This window comes from Trematomus bernacchii, unplaced genomic scaffold, assembly GCF_902827165.1.
Source record: "Trematomus bernacchii unplaced genomic scaffold, fTreBer1.1, whole genome shotgun sequence".
Taxonomy (NCBI): Eukaryota; Metazoa; Chordata; class Actinopteri; order Perciformes; family Nototheniidae; genus Trematomus; species Trematomus bernacchii.
In genome coordinates, this window is record NW_022987839.1 from 1076982 (window position 1) to 1094621 (window position 17640).

Consider the following 17640-nt stretch of genomic DNA (forward strand, 5'->3'; position numbering starts at 1 on the left):
TGAACCATTTATCTGTACCTTTCCGGCCTGCGTGTTTCCACGGTGTGCTGCACAGTGAAGGCTTTTGAGAGATATTGACTGAGCTTTTAGTTAAGCCCTCTGTTGCAGCCTTCTGTTTCTTTTTTGAAATGACCAATGGTGGCAGGCAAAACACATTTCTCACTCCTAACTAAGGGTTTTTGACAGCCAAGCTGTGCTTTTCATTAGGGAGGCAACGTCAGCTGCCATTTCAACTGACACTTCACGTTGTACTGTAAAAAAAAAGGACTTCCTTCTCAATCTTTCATGGAGAAATTATGATTTTCTGAAAGACAAATGAATCTGCCTTTGGTTACTTGTCTCATCTTACTGTATATTACGGTAAGGAAATTGAATGTAACGGTCTGGTGTGAGCAGCCTGGTGCAGGCAGGAAGGGAGCACGCTCATTACCATTCCTGATGCAACCAAAAGAAAGCTACAATCAAAAGTGTCAATGCAGTTCAACCTCACACAAACACAGAGGAGAGAGAATACAAATAACTTCTTACTTCTTAAAGAGCAGGATGGCGATGACGATTAAAATGATGAGGACCACAGCCAGCACCGGGCCCATGACCCACAACATTTCGGGTTGCTCCATATCCCGAGTCATGCTCGTAGAGACCTGGATCGGGTCTGAATAGGGACTTGCTGAGAATGTCATCTGTGAGGGAAAAGAAAAAAGAGAAAGTGCAGGTGTCACTTTGGAGATATCAGATGTATGCAAGGTTTTCCCTTCTTATGGAAATGTACAGTAAGGTTACTTTAGACTTCCTTAAAAGCTAAAAAAGCAAATCAAAATGAAAGCCAAGCATCCAAGTTTTTTAAGGTTATTTATTTATTGTGTGATTTATAAAGTTAGTCTAAATCTAAAATGGAATGTATTTCAAGTATACTGGCTGTGAATAACTGTAGGTGCTTTTTACTACAAGAAGCATCAACACAGACTTATGGAAAACAAAAATACTTTTTTTTTGATAATGATGATAAGATAACAACAATGTTGGAAAAAATGTAATACATAAAACTAATGCTAGCTTTGTTTATTGTGATAAGAACAGGGAGTCAAATTACCAAACTATGCACATTTCTAGTTACTGGCAGCCTGAGGATGAACTTGTTTCCTGTTAATGACAGACCCATGGTTCCGGGATGCAGCAGAACGAGCCATAAAACTATAGATCTAACTCAAGAGACACTTTCCCAAAAACAATAACCATCTCGGCTAATGAAGTTATGTTTCTATTAAAGCAGTGCATCCCGTTAGAGATGATGACAGAGCAGGTGTGAGACAGGAGAGTGAGAGAGGCAGGGGTGAGTGTGCATGTCCCTTGGCCGCTGAGATAAATGGGGGCACAGGAGAGGACTCATCTCTTCTTCATTAGTGTTCACACCGTGACGGAAGGGGAGGAGGAATAGGTGACGGTAAGGGTGCGTTTCCACCTTGGTTGTAAATGAGACCTCTCTATGCTACTTCGTCTTCCAATGACGGAGGGGGAGGAACGGAGGTGTGTGTGAGCGGAAGTCTGAAAAGTGGGTGCACGAGGGTACGGTGTTTTAAAAAGTGTGTGGAGTCCAACTGCAAGAGAGCAAGGTGACAGAGGAGAAAGAGAAAGAGGGGAGGTGTGAGGCGTCTGTCATTAGAGCTCAGCAGGCCTTCTATTGCACGACGATGGGAGACGCAGGTCCTGGAGGGGAGGGGGTTTACGGAGGGGCATGGGTGACAGATCGCAGCTCTGGAAGGGAATTGGTCTTCCCAGCATGCAGCGGGAGTGGCGGGGCGGCAGGCAGCAGTAATCCGGATCATTAGCCGCACAGCAGCCTGCTCTTCGGCACACAGGCAGATATTAATTGGAAAGATAAGCTGAGATGAGCTCAAAGAGTTCTGCGTTCTGTCATATACTTCTGTTATCTCTCATACTCTTGGGCAATTGCCGTAAAAAAAGGACAGTATGTGTGCGCGAGCATGTGTCAGCCGTGTCCGTGCAAACCAGCATGCTCTGATATTAGGCCCTGGCACAAGATAATTCAAGTAGGAAAGTCAAACAGATTTTTCATATTACAGCGGTGGTATATAGAAGAAGACATTTTTTTCATTTGTCTTTGCCTTTACACACACAAATACACGCACCAGCCACATGAGACCATTTCTCTCTCGTCTCTGTGTGCCTGTGGGAGAACCGTATTATTTAAGAACAAAGAGAGAAGGCACAGCAGTGGGACACAGCTGATGTGACGACACCACAAGGCTTCCTGTTCCTTTGGGAGGGCCCGAAAAAGGCTGTAGGATGTGTCCCTGCGGGGATTTCCTGGGAACTTTTTTCTTCATGGTGTAACAAATGACTGCAGCTGTGCTTTTAGAGAAGTAAAAGTGAGGAAGACATGAGAGAAGAGGGACAGAGGGGGAAAAAAGGGCTTTTTGTCTGTTGGTCACGGCCAAACACTGAGATCATCCATTTGAACGGGCTTAATATCTGATAAAAGCTCAGTCACGCAGCTCCTAATGCCTCGCAGAGTGGTATCACAATGGAGCGATGGTGCAGTGAAGGAATGTGTGAGACTGAGAGTGGGTGAGTCAGAGACAGTGAGAGACATTAAAGTAAGTATATGTATATGCATAACACTCTGATTCAGTGTGTTTGTATGTATACGGCATGGAAATGGGTGGGTTTATGTACGTGAGAAGTAGGGTCATCTACAGGTTAATAAAATACCATTGTACGGTGCATAGCATTCAGATAGCAGGCTTTGCATATTTCACCACTGCGGATAGAGACTTTGAAATGACTTAACTGTAGCTAATTCATCTTGATAACATTAGATATTTGAATTATGGCAACAGGATTGTTTTTTTTGGCTCTTGTCTGTTTAAGCTGGAGCCTGTTCTCAGCTGAAGGGAGGTAAGGATAGATTTCCAGGTCAGGCTGACAATTTGTGAACTGTAATCAAGCTGCCACTCAATACTGAAGTGCCTTCTCAAACAGCAGAAAGTGATTACAGTTCTCTATTTTCTCAAGTTGCTTTAAAACATTGAAAACCAAAGCTCAATATATTTGATAAAGGAAGCGAATACAACAAATATATTAGATTCATATTTGATCAAATGCTATTAAACCCCATCCGTACTGAGAACAGACAGAGAGGAAATGAATGTGACTTTCTTTGTTAAAACTGCAGATGAGTATTATTACGTTACTGTTTATACTTGATATAAAACTGTGGGCATTATAAGTTAATTCAATGGTAAATGGACTGTACTTGTATAGCGCTTTATCCATTCTTTACGACCCCTCAAAGCGCTTTACATACTACATGTCATTCACCCATTCACACCCATTCATACAGAGCAGTGTACCTTACGCTAGGAACTAACATTCATACACATTCACACACCGTTGGCCATGCCATCGGGAGCAACTCAGGGTTAAGTATCTTGCCCAAGGATACATCGACATGTTGGGATGGAACCCACAACCTTCTGGTTGAAAGACGACCGCACTCCCTCCCGCACTCCGGCTGCTATTAATGTATAGCTTGTGTCAGTGAGAGAAAGTGTTTGATTGTGTGCAAAGACTGTAAACTGATGTGTGTAAGAGCTTGTGTGTGAGCATCTCAAGATCCTTTTGAGCCTCCACAAGTGTGAGTATTGTCAAGGTAGCAACCAGTGAGTGAGTGCGCGTATGATTGTAAGTGTTTGTCTGAGACAGTGTAAGAGAACAAGAGAGAGTGGGTGATAAGAGATGGCAGTGAGGAGACAGAGGAAGAGAGAGTGAGGCAGAGGTGTTCTGGTAGTAGCAGTAAATGGAGCCTGCTATCTGGCCCGTGGGCTACACAGCTTCGCCAGTTAGCCGCTGCTCCGCCATCCCCAGAGCTCAGTATCCGCTAAGCGCAGCAGAGGCACATTTGTTTCAACTCGGTGTGACCCCGCAAGCTCCATGTCTCCTCAAAAGTGGCTGAAATGAGCTGCAGGGTTATGCGCCAGACAAACAAACAAACAAACAAACAAACATGCAAAGACGCCCATTATGTATCTGATGCGCTCTCTTCCTCCCCACGGAGGCTGAGGAGCCCACACTCTTCTCATTGTTGTACGACACAGGGAAAGACAGCAAGACAAAGTGAGAAGGGAAAGAAATGGAGGTAACAAAGATGATAATATGTGTGGGTAAGGCTTTATCTACGAGAAACAGAAATGTGGCCTCGGGGTGTGGACTACCCTGTGCGATGACCCTTCTCCTTTTTACTGTAGTTCTCCCTTCTTATTTTTTTATCGGTTTGCCATAGAAATCTCACATTTCCCTTTGGCGCCGTCTGAATACCACGTGTACAGATATCCAGAGGGATTGCTAGAGGGGGGCGCCTCCAGGAACAGAAGTGATACAGCACTGCTGGACATCACGTCGCCTATACTGCTACTACCCCTGTTGAAAAGTTGGGCTTATGCTCATGCTCTCTACTAGAACAACATTCTTCCTTCCTTGATATTGTTTGTCAAAGCCTTCTACGTTTAAAAGAAGCCTGTCTTCCATGTTAAGGATGTTTTGAGCCCAGAGCACCAACAGAATTAGTGCTACAAAGCCAATTCTCGTTAAGAGTGAGTAGTGGAATATAAATGCCTGGATAACGGTGGTAAACACATTTCTGTTTTTGGTTTCTATCTACGCCATAAGCTCACCTCTCCCTTATCAAAAGAAAAGCAGACATTAGCACCCTCATATCCCCGAAAACACTTCCTCTCATTCGAGGTTCACAGGCTGGACGGGACAACAATTATGCTTTCCTCTTTTCCTCTCTCCAAAGCCACCCCTCCCCTCTTTCTCACATCACACAATATTTCATGCTACCTCCCTCCCTCACTCACTTCTTGCATTAAATGATACTGTTTATACACACCCAGCATCTATCATCCCATTTCACACTTCCCCCGGCTTGTTTATCTGCCTTGGGTGCTGGGGAGACATGAAGGCACTTTCTCTTCCTTCTTCTCTCTCTCATCCTCATTTGCCTTCCTTCCTTCTCTTCTTCCCTCAAACCACTGCTGGCTGCTCGTGTCCATTGATATACGCGAGCTTATTAAGCCCTGGCGGTCCTGTTTGATCTACGCTGAGGGAGTTTGGTGGTGGCGAGGAAGTATAGTAAAGACACAAGTCATTTACTGCGGTACTTGTTGTCTTATTCTCCAGGGTCTTGCGAAGATCCAGCTCGAGGCAGCTTCTGCCTGCCGCTCGATCTCGCTGCACCCTTTACCTTCTCTACCCGCTTTTGTTTGGTAATAAACGTTAGCAAGTGGCGCGTTGGGGGTGACAAAAACAAACACTGCTGTGGTATCTGAGTTTCCCAAAGAGGGCGGTTGGGGGATTTGTGCGGCGATCAATGACAGCCTGCCTGTAGACTCACCACCTTAGGATTCAGAATGTTTTCATGCACACAAGAAATTGTAATGGAAGAAAAGAGAAAATAAAGGTGTCAACATACACTGCAGTTATCTTGTTAATGTTCATCCCAAATTACCTAGGCTGTTATTGAATTTTTCCCCTGCTATATTTTTTAACCGTAATGGCATATTTGTGTGGACATTTTGACACAATATAATGCTGCAGACTGAAGAGAGTTACAAATAAACTGTCAGTTATTCCTTTTACTGTGTGCATGTGTCTGATTTGTTACAAAAGTCTACTGTTCAGCTATGGATGTCAATTTACTCAGACTTTTCATCTCAGTCTCAGTGGATATCATTATTTTGAGTACAAGGATGCACTGCGACGAGTAACAATCTCTCCTCTAATCCCTGTCAGAGTGACACCTGCTCTGTCTCAAGGCTTTGGGGATGCACATGAGAAAATGTAAAAAACCTGGATATAAAACTGTGTGAATTCATCAGGGTGAATAATAACTTTCAATGTTGCCGTGGTAACTGACCTTCCATAAACCTTTACCACAGTTAAAGCTATAATCAGGTGTTTCATTTGCATGAATCTTAAGAAAAAAGATGACTGCAGAAAGGCGTCGATATCCAGGTTACTCAAGCGAAAGTAAGCACACTGATTGACTCACACTGTGAGTGAAGCCTGATTAATCCAAGCGATTTATGTTTGGAGCGGGGAGGGGGCTACACAGTTTAAGGAGGGGGAGTACACAGAAAAAGACAAATCTTGAGCGCCACTGATCCAACCTGGTGTGTCTGGCAGGTGCAGTGAGAGTGTTGTGCAGCGATGGGGTTTAAGCATCTTTTTTGAAGTCAAGTGTATCATGGCTGCCCACTATAGCCTCCTTCACACCTCCCTCCCCCTCTCAGAGCGAAGGAGTGGGGGATTATTGGGGGGGTTGGAGGCTTTAGGGACATTTAAAGCAGCATTTCAAGGGAATCAGGCCTGCTTTACAGACTCCCTAGGCCATGTGACCAGGCCCTCGTCTCCCTCTTAACTCCAGCCACACTAATCAATCTCCTCTGCTCTCTTCACGGTGGGGAAAGATGGGGAGAAGGAGAGAGACACAGGGAAGTGTGCAGAAGAAAAAGAGCTCAGAGGGAAGAGAGAAGAAAGAGAAAAAGGTGAAAAGTCTGGGATTTGGTTTCGGACATGGAGCGCTCGCTCTCTGCCCCTCTGTGGCTGCCCAGGGCCCAGCTGCTGAATATGCATGTCCGGGGTAGAGCAGGAGCCCAGAGCAATCGCAGACTCTCGTTTCTCCTGCAGTGAAGTTTACTCCAGACCATCCCATGGAGAGCTGGGCCTCCGTGTTAGTGCTGTTTGACGAGTGCATGGGGCCTCCACTTAAAAAGCCAAGAGCCTTGTATAAGCATTGTAAAGAGATCAGCGCGGGGCCCTGCTGTCTGTCGAAAAGGCAGAGCTCTCTGATGTCATTGTCGACTGATAAGGGTGTTATCAGGACAAGCTGCAGTGACTTTTAGAGGGGTATTAAAGGGTAAGTGGTTGTAAAACAACAACAATTTGGCTTGACACTTTGGCCATTATGGAAACATTTGAGGGGCAGCCTGGTTAGAGGCTGAGGAAAGTTATTCATTTGAATTGTTTGTCTGAAAAATATAAAAAAGGTGCGAATGTACAAATGAACAGAACAGGGCAGAGATAACTGAGTTTCAATCTCACAAATCCAGGAGGGGACTTTACACAGAAAGAAACTATTATGAGTAATGCTGTTGAGATGGATTGCCTGTTCTGTCACATAACGATCATTTTCATCACTTATATGTGTGTCTTACATAATTAGAAGTGCTGTCCGTCCCTTCGTTTCGGAGCACAGCCAGGACAAAGCAGAGATACTTCTGCTCTCCGGCCAGGGGTTTGTTGTAGAAGCCGTTGTACATCTTCTCATCCCCCACGATGAAGCTGGTCGGCAGGGAGGCCAATTTGGCAGCGATGTAAGGCTTGGAGGAGTCCAGGTGACGTCGGCGCCTCAGTGCAAGGCCTTCACTGGACTTGAGCAGCTGTGAAGAACACACAGAGAGCAAAGGTTAAGGTTGTATTTGTTAATGACTTAATATACTGCATCATAATGTAGGGTCAACCATAAATGGGAAACTGGGAAATAAAGGCTTTGTGGATGGTGTGCTAAAAAATCCTATCTAATGTATGTGCATGAATTAACTTCTATCAATTTCTCTTGGAAAAAAGAAAACACTTTTGCCGTCAGGTCTGGTTCTTACTATGCATCCAAATCAAATATAATGAATCCACACAGCTAAAGTGCCCTTTGCTCTGTGATATAACTTCTCAAACAATGCAGCCAAGTTACGAAGTGAGCAATTAGCGCTTGCTCCAGCACACAATCTCAGCATGACTGCCAGCCTGCTTAATAAATGAGCAGGGGCATACAGCACTGCGGCATTGTGTTTCCAGCAGCATTTTGTTTTCTGTCAGTGATGTCTCATGCGCCAGATGTAGCTTTATTAAATCATTATGTCGGAGGGAGGAGACAATGGACTGCTCAATGTTTAATGACTTAGGGAGTCTCTTGGTCTCTTCTGCTATTTTCTTCAGGGACTTCTTCTGGCGCTGCTTGAACAGTAGCGATCCAAACCAACGAGCCTCACAGTTTACTTAAAAATGATGCTATTAATATTTAGGGTTGTCATTTAGCTTGAATTCTCCTGTGGACGAGGAAGACTTTTATTCATAATAAAGAATAATAAATGAAACAATAATAAAGCAGTCATAAATCTTTATGCTCATCTGAATACTTTATGTAAGACATTGTTTTAGCTGTTAATCCCTGAATATAAAGACTATAAAGAAAATATGGAACCAGAGCAGTCATTTGTTATTACTGTTTAGAAACATTTAGTTGTAAACATTTTTAAGACTTATTTCATGCTCTTGTATTCAGCAGATGGGTACTGTCTGCAGACCTGGCGTCCAATCAGGACACTCCCCACCCGCCCGAGTGAGTCATTGCCTCAAATCTCTCTGCCTTGCCATCCCCACCTGAGCCCAGGAGGGTGGAGCTAATTAGCTACAACCAGTGACTTCCTACCCAGTTGGAACAGGAGAAGCTATTGGTGACCTCTGACCTGGCACATTAGCCAATCAGCCACCGGCTGGCACTCACCTCGTCCAGGTCCATCTCGTCTGGATTCTTCCACTGCTGCGTTGACGGGGACACAGGCATTACCACGATGTAATACCACCTGCCAAGAAAAATAAAGCCTGTGTGAAGACAGACTGGCTGAAGTACATACACGCTGAGATCAAAGCGTGCCAGGCGCATTAATAACACTATCAAAACATTTAGTAAGACACACAGTACTTTCGCTTTGAGACTTGCTGGGCTGCATTCAAAATTCGAGTGGTACACAAATGGGTCCAACCAAGGTCGAACACCGGCAGATTGTCACTGCATTCTTCAATTAATGTCTAATCACTAAGAACATCTGCCATGTAGAGTGGAACAAACACTATCCTAGGGAGAGGAGCCTTTAGCTAATAGAGATCCCCATAGGATCCCTTAGGTTAATAGGAACAGCTATGTGACCGCTCGTGTGTGTTATTTTACTGTGTCATTATAAACACCAAAAATAGAAGGGAAGAGAGACATCAGAAGGACATTTAGGGTCAAAGTAAGGAGTGAGGTAATGGATAAAGGAACATGCTTGTGAGTACTCAATGTACAGACATCTGTGTCTGCGTGTATTTATGTGGCGGCTCTCCCTCGTGTTCTCCCCCAGTCTGTCTTCTCAGCTCAAAGTTTTTTCCCCCACTGCGGCATTCAACCACTTGTAAAATCAGAAGCTGCTGACAGTGAAAGCAGCTGCTTCTCTCCCCTTCTCTCCAGGCCTCGACTCTGTGATTTAACAGTCAGTCAAGTCTGGGACTAGGAAAAGACATGTGGAACTCCTCAACCCCTTTCTCCCCTGCACACCCAGACCTCCACTATTCACCCCCAATCACGTGTGCTCTTTGCTTGTCAATCTGAGCTGGAGCTTGGCCAGCCCTGACAGCCCTGTAATCTTGTTACCAATCAACCCTGTGCACTCTGCTACTCAGATGTGTCTGTAAGTGTGTGTTTGAAGGAAAGGCTTTACTCGTCCGGGTCAGGCACAATTGTGCTCTTAACAATTTGAGTCAAAGGATAATACAGCTCAACCTGATTGAAAAAAAAAGTCGCGATTATCATCAGCCGCTGTCATGAAGTTGAATAAGATTAAAAGTTGACGCTTTCAGTTTCAAAACAGGTTTGGTATTGATTCAAAAGTGTGCCACTTGCGCTGATGTTGCCGGAGGAAAGGTCATTCAGAGTTGAAATTGAATTAGCTCCCATTTAATAAACTCACAAAACACCAAGTGGCCATTCAGGGGCCCGGGGCCACAAATGAGCCCAACATATGGAGTTTTCAGGTAAAGTTCTTAGTTCATTTACTGCCTCCTTATGTAGTTATTTATTTAAAAAAAAGAAAAAAAGTGTTGTTATTCAGTAACTTAACTGCTGGATGATTATTTTTAAGAACATTTGCAAGAATTCACGTGAAAGTGCTGCTTATTTGAATATCACCATATTTTTTGACTGATAAAATAAAAAAATGAAATGGGGGATTGGATTGAAACCCGATAATGCTTTCGATAATAACTCGCAATCATATAAAGGCTACTCTTAATATTTCAAATTTGTAGGTAGCCTGTGATGGAAAGCTTGGTCACTGCAACAGCCAATAACACAAATGCAGCTACATTTTCCATTATATTAATAAAAGTCTACCAAAAATTCAGTCCACCGGCCAAAATCAGTGATTATCTATTAGTTGATTTATGTCCAGTGTCACAGCCTGTCTTTCTGTTCACATGTTTCTAAATACTGACCTGACACGTGTGGTGGTCTGGACCTTTGGCAGGTTGATGGTCATCTTGCCACCCTCAGCCTGAAGTGGGTTGGGCTTGGTCTTGATCAGGTCAGGGGCAGTGCGGATGGACACCTGCTGCTGCAGACCCCCAGCAATGTTGCCCCTGCTTGTCAGCACAAAGGAGTAGTCTGTGTCTGGCTGCAGCTGCGAGATCAGCTTCTTCTTCAGGTTTCCCTGCACTTCCACGCTCTGCTGGTTGTACAGGATCTGTGAGCACACCAGAGACAACTTGGAGTTAGACACAAAATCAGACAAATGCAATGCTGACACACACACACACACACACACACACACACACACACACACACACACACACACACACACACACACACACACACACACACACACACACACACACACACACACACACACACACACACACACACACACACACACACACACACACACAAATATAGTGAAGTCCTAAGGGAGGTGCTCATCTCATCTGACACCTCATCCCATGAACTTCAGTGTCACACTTGCCCATTGGTGCATGGCAGATTTTTTTTTTACACTTCAAATTGTCTTTGCTCCATTACCATGGGGTGGGAATTGATGTAATATAATTTTGACAGAGGATTACACCTCATAAATGAACAGGAATCAGTTTTTTCAGATATTTCAGTGCAGGAAAGTCATTGCATCACACCTTAGTGAAAGTGTTAAGAGCTGATACTGTAGCGCTGCAATACAATTGCAATGTAACAAAAAGTTATACAGAGCATGTTGCACATTATGTTGAAGTAATAATGACTTTTTATTAAAAAAAGAAAACACATTTCCATTGTTGTTTTATATTTTGGTGGTTGTAAAATTGAGGTTTTAAAATATAGTATTTTAGTTTATGAAACCATAAAAAAAAGTGTATCATGATAAAGTTTGTGTCTATGCAAATGATGTTCATGGTGTAATGTTGTTTTTGTATCCATCCCTGGATACATGTGGGGATTTGTTTTAGCATTGCTGAAAGCTTGGTACTCACCTTGAAAGGCACTTGGGATTTGTAGTTTGCTGGCAAATCCCAGGTTAGGAGGACAGATGTTTGCATGACAGCTTTGACACCAAAGTTTAAGGTGGGAAAATCTAGGATGGGAAAATGATTTAATTAATATCGCAAGTACAACATTAAGTCAACACAAAATGTTATGTCATTGGGTAGTACAATTTATCACACTACTGTACAGCAAGTAACCCTCTCAGTGAATAATGAGACATATTCCATGGTGATACCTTACACTACAGTATAACCAAACTTGCCACAGGGGTGTATAAGGATCATCAACATTATTATTCACGCTAGGTTATAGATTACATAAAAGTAGCTTTCATCTCCCTAAGCATGTTTCATTTATTACACCGTGTTCATAGCGAGACAAACACAACAGGCAGAGATCCCAGTGATACCAAGAAATGAATATGGCAGTAAGATGGCAACATGTATCTTAAAATAGGCATTGTGCACAACTGGTTATACATAAGAAATCTTACTTTTAAATAAGATTAGAAAATGCACGAGAAGATGCATGCTGGGTATGCTTCAGATTTGTGTCTAATGGGAGGGAGGACGAGGATGCATGGTAGTGTGACGGTAGCACGTAATGAGATTAGTACTCTATAAATCAATAAACACAGTGCTGTACTAGATGAGAAAGACATGGCACTGATAGAGATACAAAAAGAGATGGCTATAGTGTTCAAAAACATAAGCAGGTCATATAGTGTTCATGTATATGTTGTAGATAAGGTTGCGTGTGTAGATGTACATGTGTAAGCACATGTAATAAACCCTGATTCTGTGTTTTCAAATCAAACACCTCTGATATGTTTGTGTATAAATGTCTGCCATGTGTCCTACCAATGGACATGGTCCTGCTCTGGATGCTGGGGCTGAGCGGTCCCCCGCCCTTACTGGTGAAGGCCTGCACTCGGATATCGTAGGTGGTGTCAGGATTTAGGCCATGGATTGTCATGTGCGTATCTGAGGTGCGGTTGGTGCTGTTCTGCTGGCTGTTGATGTCCCTGTACACAACCAGGTAGTACACGATATTCCCGTTCCTCTCGGCCACCAGCGGGGGCTCCCAGGTCAGTTGTGTGGAGGACTGGGTCAGTCCCGTCACCTGGAGGTTGAACGGGAAGCCTGAGGGCACGTCTTCAGCGGTGCCGATCTCCTTCACGTAGGCCTCGCCGATGCCTGCACGGTTACGGGCGCTGAGGCGGAAGACGTATGTGGCGCCTTTGTGCAGCCCGGTGACGGTGTAATGTTCCTCGGTCTTTCTCAGCTCGCGGGAGGTGTAGGTTTCCTCGTCGGTGCGCTTGTACTGCAGCTGGAAGCCCATCAGCTCACCCACCATTTCCTTAGGAGGCTGCCACTGGATCAGCGCTGTATTGCCACTGGTGGTTCCACTGGTGGTGCTGATCATCATGTTGGGCTTGCCTGGCACTGAAGAAAAGAAGGAAGATGAAAGAAATGAGTTATGTAATTCTTCTAAATATGCAAAACCTTTTTTTAAATTAAAGATTCTCTCATAACTCTCAAAAAGTTCCACATTTTAAGAAATATGCTTATTTACTTGAGAAAAATATTCAATTTTCACATTTGCCTAATAAAGTATAGGGCTAGTGCCAACAGATAGTTAGCCTAGCTTAGCCTAAGGCTTGAAACAGCTTATCAAAAGATTACCCACCTCAATAAACACAAACTTTAAATCACTAATAAATCAATAAATTATAAGTCACTAATAAACTAGATATGAAGATTTGAAGGTTACAAGCCTCGCTCATACACAGCACTTTACCAACAGTTAGTGCTAACTAGTCTTTGAAGATAATATACATGTAGCATCTCAATAAAACTAACATGACTATCCAGTCATACACGCTTTCACTCATACTACAAGAGTACAGAGGTTTTCAGATTCAAGCCTTAAAGATAACACCACAGTATTCACTGTAAACAGATAGCACTTATCCTGTGTTTTACATGATAACCCAGATAAAAGCAACTCTGACCTGCTCCAGTCGTGGTGATTACTTTAGCTTTGCTACGAGCTCCATCTCCCTTGGTGGTGTACGCTGCTACAGTGACAGAGTAGGTGGTTTCAGAGTGCAGTCCAGCTATGATGGCCTCCTGCGAAATGGAAAAATCACAGGGTCAGAGTTTAAAATGAATCAGTGGGTCTGAGCGGGACCGCCTCAATGGCAAAAAACAAGCAAACAAACCCTCTCACACAAGCTCCCATCCCCTCACAAAACACACAGCACCAAAAGAAACCATAATAATATGAAACCCCTCTTCTCCATCCACTTGTAGTTTTTTTATCAATCCGCCTATAATAGGAAACAGAGAAAGGTTTTGAAGGCACACAAACAGGACCAGAGATTTTCTTGACCAACTTTTCTTCGTCAAGAAAAACTCTTTGGCCCAATTTTAAGGCACACACTGAACCCATTAACCAACCAACCAAACCATTGAACAAGAACATCACCAGTGTATCAGTGTTCAGGGCTGCTGCATGGATAAGCATGGGATTATACCCAGAGGAGCTTAGGATCATCACTACACTATAAAAGCCCACAAAGTGTACACTTCTGGCTGTGGGACATACTGTAAAAAAACTCTTAATGTTAAAAATAAAACATCAAACAGATGTTGCACTTTTTCTTTTTCGTTTAAATAGCTAAGTTTAGTGTTTAGGTATTTACTATCCTCTGGATTTCCATGCAAGTTGGGGTGGGCAGCCTCAAAAACACAGACACACTGAGGTGGTTGAACAGATCAGTAACTCAACAGGAACAAACAGACAGCAGAAAAAACAACAAACAACTGAGATAACAGACTGTTATTGGTAACCTGCTGCAGTGCTGGCACTCACTTCACCAGACTGCATCAGCCTGAATAAAAACACACCCACACGCTGGAATTAAACACTCTGTGAGCTTGAACAAAGCCCATAAGTAAACAGAAATAAACACACATAGGTGAATGCACATACTCACCGATGTATAAATACTGTATATGAACACACAGCAAAGTATGCATGCAGGTAGAGACACACCATGAATGTTCACACACACACAATGATGCACGCAGACATGAGCACACACACTCGATACCAAGAACAAATGAACGCCTGCGGCTTGAGCACACACGCTGGAGTTGTCGGTTTCTGACTGGGGCCACAGAGAGGACGAACACGACAATGCCTACAAGCCTTCCTGCCGGATCTCCTCGCAAACTTCTCACACTCTTAGAATAATATCCAGCCGAGCTCTAACGCTGTTTTTCTAACTAATGAAGTTTTCATTTCCTAACTATAGAAGAACATTTATTCGTCTATATAAGCTAGCTCTGTTTGACAATGCTTTTAACAGCCATTCTCTTTAAAGGGACATTTGGTGCTCCCATACTAACCTTAAAGAGAGAAGGGGGAGAAAATGCTAAATTACGGTATCATAAAACCATTCTAACTTTATGGAGGGAGTCTCATTACTTTAATCATACAAAATGGTTTTAACAGTCACAGCAGTGGCAGTCGCAGAGATCTTTTCCCCCCTGTTCTGGCAAGGTCAAATCGGGTCTCGTAACACTTTTGAAACTCAGCAGAAATAGAAAAAGCTAGGCTTCAAAGTTTCCTTCCAAGCAAATGCTTAGAGCAGCACCAAAGGGCATTACAGAGATTATAAAGTCGACTAGTTATAGAAATGGATTCTTCTCTACAAGCCTCTCTACGCTACTATCCTCAGTAGGATAGAAAATGTCAGGGGAAAATGTGTCATTGTTTCAAGTAAATATATATTCGCTTCATACTATTTTTTGCTACAGAGCCCTTGACATCTGAGTTATGTTCTATTTGTGCTCATTTGCATTAACAAACCTTAATTCCTACTGCCTGTGAACATGCCATGGGTCAACAAGAAATGCTAATGTTTTGGTTGTTGACATCTGTCTGTGACTCACACTACATTAGTTACCTGGCACACCGACTGCTTTCGCCCCAACATGGCGGAAACAGAAATAATAAAGATGTGTGAACAGATGTCTTCCTCTGACAGCGTCTAGCGCTGTCTGTCAGGTTTTAATCAGCACATTAAGCGGAGAGGGAAAGGAGGCGATCCTGACTCACGCCATGTGGGTGTAGCTGGAGGAATCTGGTCATGTGTGATGTGAAAACAGATTTCTCCTTAACTGGCAAATAAAATGATCTGTAAACATCCCGCCTGCTCTTTTGTAAAGAAATAAATAAACATCTAGTGTTGATATATAAACAAGTCACTAAAATGGATTGAATAACCAGGTTTCTTATTTTGAGAAACAGAAAAGGCCCAACATTGCTTTAGCTAACAAACAAATGAAATTAACATTATTTAAACAACGTGCCCTTGTTAAAGTGCTGACAACAGTTTTTGTTATTCTGGCAGGTTTCTTTTGAAGACCTGACTCCCAACAGTAAGTGGCTCTGTATTTATGCTACTGCAATATGACGTCTTGCAGGTAATAAGCCATAACAAAGGGCTCAGTGACAGCCGTGGAACAGTGAGCTGCCATCCAGGCAAATGAAAAGAACATGAAAGGCTGGTAGCAATCTTGGAGATGTGTGGAGCTGATAAAACACACAGCTCCTCCCCTCAGATAGACATGTCATCTGGAACAGTGGGGGAGACAGCAGGTTAGGCGAGCCTGATTAATGTCAGCATCACACTGGGATACTGACACACAGCCTTTGACTGCACTGTACGCTCAATGACGGGGAAAAGCGCAGCAGTAAGTGGCTCAGATCCGATTGAATGCCCAGCGGTTGTTAGGAGTTTGTCTTGTGGTAAAATGTTAAAATATTGTTTTTGTACTGAATCATCAGTGGAAATAATCCTCATGCTTTTGGTTGTAGAGAATATTTCACACACACACACACACACACACACACACACACACACACACACACACACACACACACACACACACACACACACACACACCAGGAAACAAATGTCTTGCTGTGGTTATGATCCAACATGAGTATTCACACCGAGTGGATTGCAAGCATGGTTTATAAATAAATAAAAACACACACAATTGATAATCCAAACACACAAGCACACACAGCACCCCCAAATTGCAGAGGGGAGAAGAGCCTGCCCTGCATGACAACCCAGCAGCACACATGAGGGTTACTCACATGCTCGGTGGACTCCTCAATATTCCACTGATGGGAGAGAAGACACAGGACACAGGATGGGGAGAGAAATGAGTCATAGACAACACAACGGGAAAAAAAGCACTTGTCTTTTTTTCGCTTAAAGGTAGATGAATGTAGGTGTAAACAGAGTCATGCAAAACACACAGAGGGATGGAAGTGAAGGAGTAAAAAGGTAAGTGGTAAAAACAAATTGTGTGGCTAAGTTGAGCAATGGCTCTTAAACTCATTATTGTTTATGATGCACTGCCTTGTTTCTCATTTACCTGTAATAAAAAAATCTCTCTCCCTTAATCACAGAACACCTCTATTCAGTATGATAATGATCTCATTGTGGACATAAAATATGCAGAATCTCTGAAGCAGTTCCTCTTTCCAGAAATGGAGGGAGGGCCTTTTATTCATTATATTTCAATATGTTTTCAAAATGTTCTCCGTGCTCTCTGTGCTTGGCCAAGTGATTCCCGGGGGAAGTGAAAGCCCATTTCGTGCCGCGGGGCTCCGTCGGTGCCGAGCGTGAAATCCTATTACTAGCGCTGCTATGCTAGCCCTGTGATATCAAACCCCATCGATGCAGAACGCAACTGCTGGTGTTTACTAGAAACCCGCTCCACAGTTGAGCTGCTGTGGAGGAGTTCACTGATGGGTGGCCGGCTGACAAGGGGCAGCAGAGATGACACTGGTGACACTGATGTAGGACCAAATGGAGAACATAGAAGGGGAGGGGGCTTTAGGGAGGACGATGGGTTAGAGTGCTGTCGGCAGGCAATTACATTCGGACATTAGTGCGCAACTACAACATGAGCTGCTGGTGAAGTGGGCAACAATGCAAAATAGTTCAAGGTTCAAGGTTCTTTATTGTCTAGCTACAGAGTAATTATGTCGTTGAAAATCTTAGGTCACAGGCTTCTCCAACAATGCAACACAATAAAATAATAAATAGTGATGTCCGCAACTAAATACATTATTAGAAAACTAACACTCTTGTGATTTTTTCTACTAATCAACTGCTTGATTTAATCGAGGTCTTTGTGAACAAGTTCCTAATCAAGCAATAGCGTAAGAGCACCACTTTAAAG

At 43.3% G+C, this 17640-nt stretch overlaps 1 protein-coding gene across 4 annotated transcripts in view; it reads right to left on the reverse strand.

The window, feature by feature from the left end:
• Positions 1-17640, reverse strand: part of LOC117500375 (receptor-type tyrosine-protein phosphatase F) — a 123105-nt gene that overhangs the window by 29446 nt on the left and 76019 nt on the right. For 2 of the 4 annotated variants that reach the window (XM_034153246.1, XM_034153244.1), the window contains exons 13-20: positions 16544-16570; positions 13380-13497; positions 12226-12810; positions 11353-11453; positions 10330-10577; positions 8585-8663; positions 7239-7463; positions 529-683 (exon numbers count right to left, since the gene is read on the reverse strand). In XM_034153246.1, coding sequence (XP_034009137.1) covers positions 529-683; positions 7239-7463; positions 8585-8663; positions 10330-10577; positions 11353-11453; positions 12226-12810; positions 13380-13497; positions 16544-16570 — 1538 coding nt within the window. The remainder of the gene's footprint in view (positions 1-528; positions 684-7238; positions 7464-8584; positions 8664-10329; positions 10578-11352; positions 11454-12225; positions 12811-13379; positions 13498-16543; positions 16571-17640) is intronic. The other 2 variants (XM_034153248.1, XM_034153247.1) reach the window with 1 other exon arrangement.